Genomic DNA, 14,838 nt, shown 5'->3' on the forward strand with positions numbered 1-14,838 from the left:
TTTTGTACAAGTTAACACATTTGCTGTGTGTAAAGATTGTTCTTACACCTGGAATAACAGATGTCCTCATCTTGGTTATGCTAGGCGTTGTACACAGGATAATGCACTGTAGTCTTATGTTTAAATTGTGTGAAGATGCTTTTGAGCATGTAGGGAATTGGTAACTCCAGTACTACACGTTAAGAATATTTCAGGAAATTTGCATAGATGTTCCCTTTTATTAGATGTAATGTAATAAACTCAAAATGTGCATATTGTTGGTACAATGCCTGTTCCGAAATGGCACATATCAGGTTGCTGAGGACTACAGTATTGTACAGTCATTGCACTTTGTAAATCGGCTTGCATTAAACACTCACTGTCAAATGTGCCTAACTGTGTATTTCACAGTGCATAGAACTCACTGTATTAAAATGGGAGTTTATTATATCCCACCATAGACATGTATTGTTTAAAGTAATGTGGAGTTGCTGCCAATTAGCATTGCAAGAGCTGGGGCGAAAACATGGCAAAAATCGGATTCCTCGTGTTGGTATAAGTATCAGTATTGACTGATTTGTATAGAATTTTAGGGGCACTTTAAAGCGGGAGTTGATATGCGTTTTAGGCTATGAAAGCTCAAAACACAGGCGCAGTTGTGTATAAATGGGTGATATACTTCCATCCGTAAGATTGAACTATAATGGGTTTGATTTGCGGTCATTAATTCTGAAACCGTAGGTCATGTTTTGCTTATGAGTTGGCGCAATGAAGAGAATCACAGAGTTCTTTATGGCGATCGGATGGAATTGTTCCTGTTTTGTGGGTGGTTTGCTTGTTTGTTTTATGCTTGTTTCCCATTGTGTACCCATTAGACTGCAGTGTCTGCAAGCTCAGCACAAGAAGATGGTCTAGGCAAATTTTTCAAGCATCAGAACAGACTGCATGAAAGAATGGTTTGTTCTTTGTGGTGCGGCTAGGAAGTGTTATAATTTTACTGCAAATAACCAACATACTGTGACAACTGAACTATTGGGGAATTTCCCTTTGCAATTCCCTGTTTATTCCTCCTACCACCTGCTTCACATTTAAAAGAATTCACAATACTGTTTCAAGATACATGTAACCATAGTATGCTTTGTTAAAAATTTCCAAGTAGAACTCATACAGGTTTACTCATTAAAAGTCTTAAAACTACTACATCCAATGCCAACAGGCTTGTAATACATGCTTTTATCTGCGCAAGGTTTCTTGCTGGATTTTCCCAGTGTGTTCATGCTTCTTTCTTTATTAGTAGTTGTGCGCTGTGCATTAGTGAGACCTGTACCCATAGCGTTACAGCTAAGGAGTGCTAAAGCTTCCAGGTTTAAAAAAAAATATACCCCCCCCCCCCAAAAGGATCACCTCCTCAGCATTTATACTTAAGGGGCCAGATTCAGGTACATTGGCGTATCTTTGTGCCGGCGTAGCGCATCTCATATGCGCTACGCCAACGTAAAAAATTGAGAGGCAAGCTGAGTATTCACAAAGCACTCGCTCCCATATTTGCGCTGGCGTAACGTAAATGGGCCGGCGTAAGCCTGCCTAATTCAAAGTAGGCAGGTAGTGGGCGTGATGTATTGAAATTAACAGTGACCCCATGTAAATGAATGGCCGATCGAATGGCGCATGCGCACGCATGCTCAAAATCGCGTCGCATATACTCCCTAAGATATGACGGCTCAATGCGTACGACGTAAACGTAACCTACGCCCAGCCCCATTCACGTACGACTTACGTAAACGACGTAAAATACGACGCTGTTCCCGCGCCCATACCTTAACATGACATACCCCTGCTTTATGAGGGGTAAACTTACGCCGGACGTACGCCTTACGTAAACAGCGTAGCTTACTGCGACGGGCGCAAGTACGTCCGGGAATCGGCGTATCTAGGTCATTTACATATTCGACGCGTGAATCAATGGAAGCGCCCCTAGCAGCCAGCGTAAATATGCACCCAAGATAAGACGGCGTAGGAGACTTGCGTCGGTCGGATGGAGCCAGAATTCAGGCATATCTGGTTTCAAGAATACGGCGCATAGATACGACGCCGCATCCTAGAACTTACGCGGCGTATCAACAGATACGTCGGCGTAAGTTCTCTCTGAATCTGGCCCAAGGTGTCCATTTGGAAAGCTTTTATTATCTCAAGAAGTTCACCTTTAAACCTATTAATGACTGTAGGTAACCAACAACCTAATTTGTGGGGTGTTCCCATGAAAGGACATTGATCTGCCACCCAAATATTCATGTGACACATACTCCCATGTGCACCGCCTGCTCTGGAGAGTGTGCCTAGACATAATCACAGCTGTTTCTAGCAATCTGTCTGGCAATCATATGTCAAAGCAGTGGCTATAAAAATGCTTCTTTTGTCTACATGCATCCAGCGCCTCTCTTTCCTTTTTCTTTTTTTTTTGACAGAGCGGAGGGAATGATAAAATTTTACTCGTTCATCAGTGTGTATATATTGTTTTAAAAATGCTTTGACAAAAGCAATATCTGTCACTAAACAAAAAATATATATTTTCATTAATTTGCAAAGTAGCAAAAAAAAAAGAAAGTTATTGGCAAGTAAATTGAAACACTAAATTCTTAAAAAATGTGCTTAGTTTCTTAAGGGATAAAAGAGCAAAACTAGATACCAGGAAAATCGGTTGATAAACTACTACTGCTATCACAGAACTGCTGGAGCTAGGCTAGTTAGAAAGTGGAAGCCCAATCACTATTTCATGTGTAATCTTAACACATTAATGCAGTGGTCTCAAAGTACCGGCCCGCGGGCCATTTGCGGCCCGCGGACCAGTTATAAATGGCCCCCAGGCAGGGTGGAAGTGAGGGGAGCAAAAAAAAAAATTTTTTTTTTTTTTTTTTTTTTAGCTGGCGCCATCTGGTGGTGAGCCGTTGGTATTACAAGTTATTACCACCAGATGTGAGCTGGCGCCATCTGGTGGTGGCCGTTGGTATTACAAGTTAAGCATTACAAGTTAAACAGCAATTCTAATGTCATTTTACACTATTTTTACTGTCATCTTCTTCCCTCTAATTAGAACCCCCAAACATTATATATATTTTTTATCCTAACACCCTAGAGAATAAAATGGCAAAAGTTGCAATACTTTCTGTTACGCCGTATTTGCGCAGCGGTCTTACAAGCGCACTTTTTTGGGAAAAAATTACACTTTTTTTAATTAAAAAATAAGACAACAGTAAAGTTATCCCCATTTTTTTTAATATTATGAAAGATAATGTTACGCCGAGTAAATTCATACCCAACATGTCACGCTTCAAAATTGTGTCCGCTTGTGGAATGCCGACAAACTTTTTTACCCTTTAAAATCTTCATAGGCGACGTTTAAAAAAATCTACAGGTTGCATGTTTTAAGTCACAGAGGAGCTAGAATTATTGCTCTCACTCTACCAATCGCGGCGATACCTCACATGTGTGGTTTGAACACCGTTTACATATGCGGGCGCTGCTCACATATGTGTTCGCTTCTGCGCGCAAGCTCGTCGGGACGGGGTGCGTTTTCTGGCTCCTAACTTTTTTAGCTGGCTGCTAGATTCCAAGCAAATTTGTCAAACCCTGACTTACACCAGTGCTGGTGGTAATAATGCGCTCGCTGACACCAGTGCTGGGGGTTAATAATGTGTTCGCTGACACCAGTACTGTTGTTTTTGAAGTTTGAAAGTTTGCACGCGGCCCCCCATGGGATATGAAAACTTGTCTTGTGGCCCTCAGGTAATTTGAGTTTGAGTCCCCTGCATTAATGTAACAAAAGTAATGTTTGATCTCAAGTTTCTAGCTTTCGTTTAAAATGATACTCGTTGATCATGTCATGAATGTCTTTGTTCAGGCACTTCCTGTTATAGGAACACTCTGTCCCTGTCTCAATTTGCTTTTTTGCATTGTCACCCTGTTGCATATGCTTCTGGTGAAAATCATAAGAAGCAGTGTCATTGTTTAATCAAATAGGCATGTTCTACCTTTGCCACCATTATTAAGCATAAAAATGACTTGCAGCAACTACTGAAGCATGTGAATGCAGACAGGAAGTTATTGCATAACAGCTAGAGGTATACACTTAAAAGAAATGTGGAGGCCTAGGAATCCCAAATTTAATTGCTTACTATCATGCTGCACAGATAGACCAATTAGCAGTCACCACTTCCCCCTGGTCCGACTCCTCTGGGTTTTACATGCTCCAAAGGCTCAATTGCAGCTATGATGTGAATTCCTGGTAAATTAAAGGGGTTGTATGGCTTCAGTTTAAAAAATAAAATAACAAACATGTTATACTTCCCTCCACTGTGCAGTTCGTTTTGCACAGAGTGGCCCCGATCCTTGTCTTCTGGAGTCCCTCAATGGCTGTCTCGGCTCCTCCCCGCAAGCGCCAACCCCCTTCATGGGAAGCTCTCTCCCAAGGGGGTTAGCTTGTGGGCACACTCCTGTGATACAGCGGGCGGCTATAGCCACCGACTGTATCACTAGGCCCCGCCCCCCGGTGCAACACATCATTGGATGTGATTGACAGCAGCGCAAGCCAATGGCTGCACTGCTATCAATCTCCAATGACGAGCCACCTCAAGCAGGGGGAAACCATCACGGGAACGAGCCCATGGAGTTTCGTGGCTTAGGTAAGTAAAACTGGGGGGCCCGAGAGTGCAAGGTATTTTTTCACTTTAATGCATAGAATGCATTAAGGTGAAAAAACACAAAGCGCTACAACCCCTTTTAAGACCCCCAATCTTATGTCCTAGTCTTTCATTCTCTTTATCAATTTGGGATAGACATTATATGAGAAAATATTTGTTCACCCTCATACACCTTTAACGCCTTTGTTTGACAATCCTGAATTTATATCTGGATTATCTTCTTAACTTTTTCAATAGGGGTTTATCACGTATTCTACACTTCTTATCTGGGAATAAATTGTATTCACTGGATTATTATGAATCCGTATTACAATTCCCTCCCTCGACACAGCCTAGTTACTTTTATTCTTACAAAATAAACTTAGTAAAATGAATGAACCACACCTGTTATTGCCTTTTGAAAAATCTTGTACTACTAGAACTCCAATAACAGGTTGTATTTCAATTATATACAGTATTTTGATTTGATCCCAGGCATAAACCCCCATATATGGAATGTTGGAGGAAAAAAAGATAAAAAAAAAATTCTTGAGAAGTTTTATACTAAACAATAATATCGATCAATAAGTCTTTAGTCCAATCTAATTACAAAATTCCACTAAATTGACAAAACTCTTCTAAATGCTTTAGGAGCTGTGGTCTAGAAGATTCTATGGTACCAATTTGATGACGTCGTCCCAAAATTTTGGAGCAAAATATTTGAATTTATACATGAAATTACCAAAATATATATTAATAAATCCCCAAAGATAGCTCTCTTTCAAAAAATGTATATGAGCTTACCTAAACACGCCAAACGCTTAACCACTTCAGCCCCAGAAGATTAGATTTGGCTTCTCAATGACCAGAGCACTTTTTACAATTTGGCACTGCGCTGCTTCAACTGGTAATTGCGCGCTCATGCAATGTTGTACACCCCCAAAAAAATGCGTCCTTTTTTTCCACATATAGAGCTTTCTTTTGATGGTATTTGATTGCCTCTGCGATTTTTCATTTTTTATCTTATGCAATATAAACCGAAAGACAGAAAATTGTGAAAACAAAAATTATATTTTCTAATTTTTGTTATAAAAAAATACAATAAGCTCAATTATAGTCATACATTTAGGCCAAAATGTATTCAGCCACATGTCTGGTAAAAAAAAATGTCAATAAGCGTATATTTATTGGTTTGCGCAAAAGTTATAGCATCCCCAAACTAGGGTACATTTTCTGGAATTTACGCAGCTTTTAGTTAGACTGCCTATCTCATTCCTAGTTGCTAAAATGGCAGGGCAGTACTAACCTCCCCCCAAATTACCTCATTTTGGAAAGCAGACACCCCAAGGAAATTTCTGAGAGGCATGTTGAGACCATTGAATATTTTATTTTTTTGTCACAAGTGATTACTAAATGATATATTGCTCAAACATGCCATGTCATATGTGAAATTACACCCCAACATACATTCTGCTGCTTCTCCTGAGTACGGTAATACCACACGTGTGAGACTTTTTGGGAGCCTAGCCGCGTACAGGACCCCAAAAACCAAGCACCGCCTTCAGGATTTCTAAGGGTGTAAATTTTTGATTTCACTCCTCACTACCTATCACAGTTTTGAAGGCCATAAAATAGCAAGATAGCGCAACCCCCCCCCCCAAATTATCACATTTGAAAAGTAGACACCCCAAGTAATTTGCTGACAGACATGTTGAATCAATGGAATATTTTATATTTTGCCACATGTTGAGGGAAAATTACAAATTTATATATTTGTTTTGCACAAAGTTGTCACTAAATTATAAATTGCTCGAACATGCCATGGGCATATGTGGAATTACAGCCCAAAATACATTCTGCTGCTTCTCTTGAGTACGAGGATACCACATGTGTGGGACTTTTTGGGAGCCTAGCCGTGAACAGGACCCCGAAAACCAATTGCTGCCTTCCGGCTTTCTGAGGGTGTAAAATGGTGATTTCACTTCCTCACTACCTATCACAATTGTAATTTTGTGAGCACTTGAGGTGCAGAGGAGAGCCTGAATAACACTGCCCACATTGAAAGTGCTGTATTACCACAGAAGCATTGGTTTGATGGGAATATTGACATTGGCATCTTGAATTTCTATAGATGCAAAAATTCCCCCCATCTCTGATCACATATGCAGAATTTTGTGGCCAAAATCTTAGCCTACTGAACATGCTTGTAGAAAATATTTTCTATGCATGCCTTTTTGATCGTGAAAGCCCTTTTTGGAATCCCTTGACAAATCGGTCGAAGTCATTGGGGGAAATTGCCCCATGAAAAAAATCAAGTGTTGGTGAGCCAATGAGGAGAGAGGAGGTGGGGCCAAGTTGTGGCTCCATTTTGAAATGGACCCAGAGTTGCCTCCATAGCAAGCTACTTGCTGTGGAGGCAGGGGCCAGGAGGGTCGATGAGAGACCCGAGAAGAGGAGGATCTGGGCTGCTCTGTGCCAAACCACCAGGCAAGTATAACATGTTTGTTATTTATATTTAAAGTAAACATTTCATACAGAGAGCACTACTAGTATTCATTTTATCTTTTGGAGAATATACAGTGCCTTGAAAAAGTATTCATACCCCTTGAAATTTTCCACATTTTGTCATGTTACAACAAAAAAACTTAAAGTGGAGGTTCCATCAAAAAAACAATTTTGCTTTAAACTGTAGCTTACGACAAAAAAAAGAAAAAAAAATAAGATTTTTTTATTTTTTTTACTCATCTGGAAATGCCTGTTGCTATGCGGTCCCACGAAATCTGCCTTTGAAACCACCTAGGATTCTGACATCATCTCCCTCTAATGCTCCTGGAAAATGTGTGTCATCATTTCCCAGGATGCAGTGCGCTGTCCAATTATCACTCCCCATCCAAGACTTCCAGGAAGTAAATGCCTGTAGGCCTCACAATGCCCACAAGCAAAATGACAACGGTGTAGATATAGTTTTATAAACTATCTTTTTTGAATATCTATGCGGATCGGCGGCGGATTGTAAAATGGTAATTGACCGGATTTATATTATAAAAACGCAGGATGAAAGGACATACATTTAAAAAATGCTAATTGTGGTTGGAACTTAAATATATTTTATTGGGATTTTTATGTGATAGACCAATACAAAGTGGCATATATTTGTGAAGTGGAAGGAAAATGATAATTGGTTTTCATTTTTTTATTTTTTACAAATAAATATGTGAAAAGGGCGACATGCATTTGTATTCAGCCCCCCCTGAGTAAATACTTTGTAGAACCACCTTTCTCTGCAATTATAGCTGCAAGTATTTTTTTAGGCTTTTGCATTCCATTGTAGCTCTGGCTGTATGTTTAGATGCGTTACCCTGCTGGAAGGTGAATCTTCGCCCCAGTCTCATCTTTTGCAGACTCTAACAGTTTTTCTTCTAAGATTGCACTGTATTTTGCTCCATCCATCTTCCTGACCAGCTTCCCTTTTCCTGCTGAAGAAAAACATCCCCACAACATGATGCCACCACCATGTTTAACAGTGGGGATGGTGTGTTCAGGGTGATGTACAGTGTTTGTTTTCCACCACACGTAGCATTTTGCTTATAGACCAAAAAGTTCAATTTTGGTCTCATCTGACCAGAGCACCTTTTTCCACATGTTTGCTGTGTCCCCCACATGGCTTCTTGCAAACTGCAAACAGGACTTCTTATGGCTTTTGTTCAACATTGGCTTTCTTCTTGCCACTCTTCCATAAAGGCCAGATTTGTGGAGTGCATGACTAATAGTTGTCCTATGGACAGATTCTCCCACCTGAGCTGTGGATCTCTGCAGCGCCTCCAGAGTTACCATACCTTTTGGCTGCTTCTTTGCCTGGCCTGTCAGTTTAGGTGGACGGCCACCTCTTGGTAAGTTTGCAGTTGTGCCATACTCTTTCCAATTTCAGATGATAGATTGAACAGTAGTCTGTGAGATGTTTAAAGCTTGAGATATTTTTTTATAACCTAACCCTGCTTTAAACTTCTCCACAACTTTATCCCTGACCTGTCTGGTGTGTTCCTTGGCCTTACTGATGCTGTCTGTTCACTTAGGTTCTTTAACAAACCTCCGAGGGCTTCACAGAACAGCTGTATTTATACTGAGATTAAATTACACGCATGTGAACTCTACTAATTGGGTGACTTCTGAAGGCAATTGGTTCCGCTAGATTTTAGTTGGGGGTATCAGAATAAAGGGGCTGAATACAAATGCACGTCACACTTTTCACATATTTATTTGTACAAGATTTAGAAAATAATTTATAATTTTCCTTCCACTTCACAATTATGTGCCACTTTGTGTTGGTCTATCACATAAAATACATTTACGTTTTTAGTTATAACATGACAAAATGTGGAACGTTTCAAGGGGTATGAATACTTTTTCAAGGCATTGTATTTGTGCCCACTTTCAGTGTTTAAAACCATCCTTTAAAGGGAAGGGGTGCTTATAGGACCTACTGTAGAATAGAGGTAGAATAGAGGAGACAAGGTGGGGCTATTGCATATATCCATCTAATGGGGGGGAAAGGTACAGTATGGACCTGTGGTAAACTGTTCCGATCTTTTAAATTGACCCAGCAGATTGTTGTGAGCAGATCTACTCAAACTCCAGACAGACAAGCCTTGGCCTTTTTTAAATCAACCAGACTTGCTGGCGCAAGCCCCCCTACTCCATCCTGCTTTTCAGTCCCTGCCTTTTTAGGCACCAAAGTCCTATTGGATAAGGGGAATTTATCTCTACCTTTCTCAGTGAATGGGATTTGCTCTTATAGATACCCCTGATATCGTTGTTAAGGAAGTATGTGCTTGCAAAAATATAGTATAGTGGTATACATATCCCTGTCCTTGGTAGAGAGGACTAACTGTTCCAGTCATTGTTACCAGAGAGCATGCCTTTGGTGATTTACGCACTGGGAGGTACTGCTGATATTGCTTCCCACACGGAATCGACCACCTTTTTATTAGGGAATAAGTCGTTTTCTGCGCTATGACCTACCTCCTACTTACCTCTTTAGCCCTTCCAAACATGCCTAATGTGAAGTGTAAAAGTGTTGTAAAGCTACATTTTAGATATTAGTATTTTTGTTTTAAGTCAAAGGTCATAAAGTAATAAATTGATACATAAATGTTTTTATTTACCATCTCTTCCAGTAAGCTTTCAGCATTTTACATTTTAATTTGGTCAGATCTGTAAACTTGGATATGTGGTTGCTTAGACTCTTTACTGTGAGCATTGTTTACCGCTATCATTGTTCTATATTCTTCATGCAGGTGATCCGCTTTTACTAAATTACATCTTTTTAATGTTTCTGTTATCTCAGATGCTCATTTAACTACCTTTGTCTAAACTGTATTACATGTTAAAGTGGATGTAAACCCACTCTCATCTTTTCTAAGCTACTGCTATAGTGCTGATCTATAAGGATATACATGCCTCCTGCATGTATCCTTACCTGTCAAATGTCTCCCCTCTGTCTGTCTGCAGATTCTGTGGGTGGATCTGTTGTCTGGAGCTCGGTGGGTGGAGTCGTGATGTCATCAGGCTCCCCGCCCACCTCTACACTCCCCTGGTCAACATGCATTTTCTCCAGTGTATTCCTTACATTAAATTCTGCTATGATCACTAACATCCAGTCAAAATCCAGAAAAGTAACCACATGACTTCAGAAAAGGAGTGGGGGTGGGAGTTAAAAAATAATGCCTGTCTCAGGCTAGTGCATGAGATATGTAAATAACCTGTCACTCACAGCAAGGGGGAATAACAGACAAAAAATTCTCCTGTTTGTCTATCGCACTGAAAAAAGAAGAGGATTGCTCAGAGCTGCATTAACTTTGTGGCAAGACTGGGCACAGATGACAGGAAATCATATACTCTACATTGTGACAGCAAAAAAAAAAAAAAAAAATTGGGGTTTACATTCAATTTAAGTTAAAATCCATTTTTTTTTAGCTGTTTAGCTATTACAATGTTAAGATTACCCTTTTATAGGAAAGACTAATTTGAGTATACTGTGTTTAAGCAATTGATTTTTTATTTTTACATGTTTGAACTAAAACCTGACTTCCATTAGATTATTATTTTTTCTTCTAAACCCCAAAAAAGGACTGAAATTCTTTAAATACCTGGGGTTTATGTTGGGGGCGTGCAGGGGTGGTAATTGTGAACTTTTAATTCCCTATTGTTTTTGTTTTGTTTTTTTGTAAATCAATCATAATCTGTAGATCTACAAAGTAATATTAGAAAAGGAAGCATTTTTTCAGAGATGAGAAACTTTTTAAATGTTTTTTTTTAAGAGAGAATGACACTGTCTGAGCTGGCATTAACAGCTAAGTGATAAGTCTCTTCTGTATCTTTATCATTGTAGTGAAGAGCTTGGAGAATTTATGGAGATGAAAGGTGCCACTGCTCCTGGTATTCTTGTGTTAACGACCGGCCTTAGTAAGCCATTTATGCGTCTGGACAAGTACCCAACATTACTAAAAGAGTTGGAACGACACATGGAGGTAAAAAAAATAATGTTTTTCTCCATTAGCATCACATTGAATGCAGAGTGATATATTGAACATGTTTTAATACCCAGTTAATATACATTTTTTACAAATAAACAGTTTATATTTAGCGTCTGCTGCCAGCAGTTGGCGCTCTAGGGTACTCAATCACTAGACCATTACTACTATGCTGTTAATAGCAGAAGCTTCAATCAAAAGGCAATTTGCATTACCATGATAATTTAATCAATAGTATACAGGACTCCATGTTACTAATAAATGCATTTCCAAATCTAATGCTAAATTCACTTTATTGTTATTAGCTGTTTGAAACTACCACCCATTATGATGTTTTTACTCCCAAAATATTTGCCACATAGCTCATTGTGATTAGAATTCATATTAAAATATAACAATGTTATTAATCATGAATCCTAATATACAGTATGCACATCATGTCATTTCTGCTTATTGATGTTTGCTGTTTGGTGGGTTACAGTCAACCTTTTTTTTTCCCCAAGGCTGTGCTCAACTAAAACAAAACTGGAATGATTCTCTTGTTGAACCCTGTGATTGCTCTCTTGTGCTGCTAAAACTTCCAAAGGATAATTAATATTTATGTATAATATATATACATTCACACACTTTTAAGTGGTTGTAAACCTTTGACTTGAAATATGCACAAAGGATATTCCGCTGTACTTGTCTCAATCCAAAGCACTGAGAGTCATTTCTGTCTGCTGCCTTATTCCTCTTCTAGCATGAGTCACTTCTGGCAAGTTTTTCTGTCACAAAAAGGTGATGGGAGAGGGAGCACACGGCCTGTGATTGACAGCCTCAGCTCTGTTCTGTGTGCTATGTGAAGGGGGGGGGGTGTCCCTTCCCTCCCCTTCCTTCCCTCCCCTTCCTTTCCTCCCCTTCCTTCCCTCCCCTCCAATCAACTCTCCCTGAGATTTGCAGAGTGTAAATTTATTTCCACACCACTTGCTTTTTGGAAGCTCAGCCAAGCTGTATAAATTCTGCAGTTTGAACAGCTTTACGGAAAAGGAAAGCTGCAGAAAAACAGGCACAACTTATGTAGAAGATGTGTTTAATCTCTATCATCTGAAGCTAGTCGCTTCTCTGGGTATATGTAAGGGTTTAGAACCACTTCAGCTCTCGTACCAAAAAAAACCTTTATGGGCCATAGATTTGTTGTACTTTAGCAAGGGACTCTAGACACCTGTGCTTTTGCTGTAACTCAAGACACTTTGTCTTTTCTGTCTTGCTTTTACAACACTAAAATTATGCCTCAGGTTTAATGTGTGGAGAATGTGAATGTTTGTTAGATGCAGACTTGTACATTGGCATTCTGACTATTCTATTAACATGCAGGATGCCACACGAGATGGCTTTCTGCATAATGCAGTATTAAGCATGCAAAAAATGCCTAATTTACTATCTGTATGAAGAAAGTGGGCAGCGGGGCTGGCATATGCCTATTTGTGTGTAAAGGAAAATTTGCTGGTCCCACCACTGCTCCGTTACATTGTACAGTAAGCTAATTAAGAGGTGGGGTAATCGGGCCTTAGGTGGCTGAATGATCCACCATAATGTAAGTCCACCACTGACTCTCCTCGTCTGCTACACATATAGCCCTGTATGTACTTTGCTTGCCAAATAAGCCCAGATCCATCATTTGATGCTGACTGGGGGAACAAAGTCGATTTAATAATTTATCAATATTATTAGGGCTAAGCTTGTTTTGAAAATGTTGTGATTACAATTGAAAGCACATTAAAGCATATTAAACTGTTCTTGAAAATATTTGAAAAGCTTATTTAATTCATAGGGTTCTCTGTTTTTAGGATTATCACCCAGATAGACCAGATATACAGAAATCCATGACGGCTTTCAAGAACCTGTCGGTAAACAGTCTGTGTGAAATTTATTTAATTTTGTGCATATGGCTGTTTGAAATCGCACAAATTTTCAGTTTTCTTCAAAATGATATACTGTGTGTGCATGTGGATGTGTGGACGTGAATTCTTAAAGAAAAACTCCAAGGATGGCTTCTTTTACCTTTTACATAGTAACATTGGTCCAGTGTAACTATGCAAATGCTATGCATGTGGTTTTCTAGTGGAAGCTGAATATCACTGTAGACATCCCGCTACTCCAGTGATCTCCACATGCTTCCTTGTCCTGTGCAATTTGGCTGCCCTGCTGTATTGTGAACACAGTGTGTTACCATGGGCATCATTTAGAGAATGCTTTGCTTTTTCTCAATGACTGCAAGGCATTCTCTAATTTAACCAGGTGGACAAAATGACGGCCAAAATCCTGAGTTGTGAGTTCAGCAGGCATCTACTCGGGTTGGGACCCAGAAATTGGGTGAAGATTACTGGAGTAGCGATGTCCACTATAGTCTTTTTCAGCCTCTAGAGAGATCCCACACGTATGGTATATGTATAATTAGATTGGTCCAAGCTAGAACAGAGTAAAAAATTCTATATCTGAAATTCTTCTTTTAACTTTTAGCGCTGTCACATTTTGAATGAGGCTAGGTTCACACATGTCCTGTGTGAATTTCCAATCGGCTGCGATTTTCAAATAATGTTTCAAAGTGACTCGTGCCCCTGCCGTGGGCTCCGCGACCGCGGACTCAATGTCCGCCAGTGTCCCGTGATCGGGTCACAGAGCTGCAGAACGGGGAGAGGCAAGTGTAAACGTGCATCTACCTTTTTTGCCTAGTGACACTGTCACTGATTGTCTGTTCCCTGTCATCGGGAACAGCAGTCAGTGGCGTGTCATGTAGCCCCGCCCCCTAACATTAAGAATCACTCCCTAGGGCACACTTAACCCTTTCAGCACCACCTAGTGGTTTACCCCTTCACTGCCAGTGTCATTTTTAGTGCATTGTGGTTCACTGATTTACAGGGATCTGCCCCACACAGCCGTGCAAGGAGAAGATCCCCGGCTCGCTGTCACAAGGGGGTGGGGGGGGGGATTGGGGGGCAAGGGGTCAGATGCTGAACTCATCCTTTAACCACTTGCTGACCAGTGCACGCACTTTTACGTCGACAAAATGGCATGAACAGGCAAAAGGGCGTACAGGTACGTCCCCTTTAAATTGCCGTCATGTGGTCGTTTGCGCACCGCCTGCGGGACTGCGCCTGCGGGACCCGATCGCCGCCGGTGTGCCGTGATCAGGTCACAGAGCTGAAGAACGGGGAGATGTTGTGTGTAAACAAAACATCCCCCCCCCGTTCTGCCTAGTGACACTGTCACTGATCGTGTTCCCTGTCATCAAGAACAGCGATCAGTGACGCGGCAAGCCACCAAAAGAAAGCTCTATTTGTGGGGAAAAAGGGACGCCAGTTTTGTTTGGGAGCCATATCGCATGGTCGCGCAATTGTCAGTTAAAGCGACGCAGTGCCGAATAGAAAAAATGAACAGTCTAGTTCTGGGAGGGCGTCCTCACGCTGATACAGCATGTGAGGAGAGGAGGGAGAAGCTGCAGCAGCGTGAGTCTGCTTGATATTTATGTGCTGATCAGTGCCACATCAGTCCCCACAGTGCCATCTGTGAGTGCTCATCAGTGCCACTCTATCAGTGGATCCTCATCAGTGCCCACCAAAAGAATGCTCTATTTGTGTGGAAAAAAGGACGAAATTGTCATATGGGTACAG

The 14,838-nt window shown here is 40.6% G+C and overlaps 1 protein-coding gene across 2 annotated transcripts in view; it reads left to right on the forward strand.

The window, feature by feature from the left end:
* ARHGEF7 (Rho guanine nucleotide exchange factor 7) overlaps positions 1-14,838 on the forward strand; it is a 176,444-nt gene that overhangs the window by 103,337 nt on the left and 58,269 nt on the right. For both annotated transcript variants that reach the window (XM_040336224.1, XM_040336225.1), the window contains exons 10-11: positions 11,044-11,182; positions 13,015-13,074. In XM_040336224.1, the coding sequence (XP_040192158.1) occupies positions 11,044-11,182; positions 13,015-13,074 (199 nt within the window). The remainder of the gene's footprint in view (positions 1-11,043; positions 11,183-13,014; positions 13,075-14,838) is intronic.

Source organism: Rana temporaria, chromosome 2 (genome assembly GCF_905171775.1).
Source record: "Rana temporaria chromosome 2, aRanTem1.1, whole genome shotgun sequence".
Classification (NCBI taxonomy): domain Eukaryota; kingdom Metazoa; phylum Chordata; class Amphibia; order Anura; family Ranidae; genus Rana; species Rana temporaria.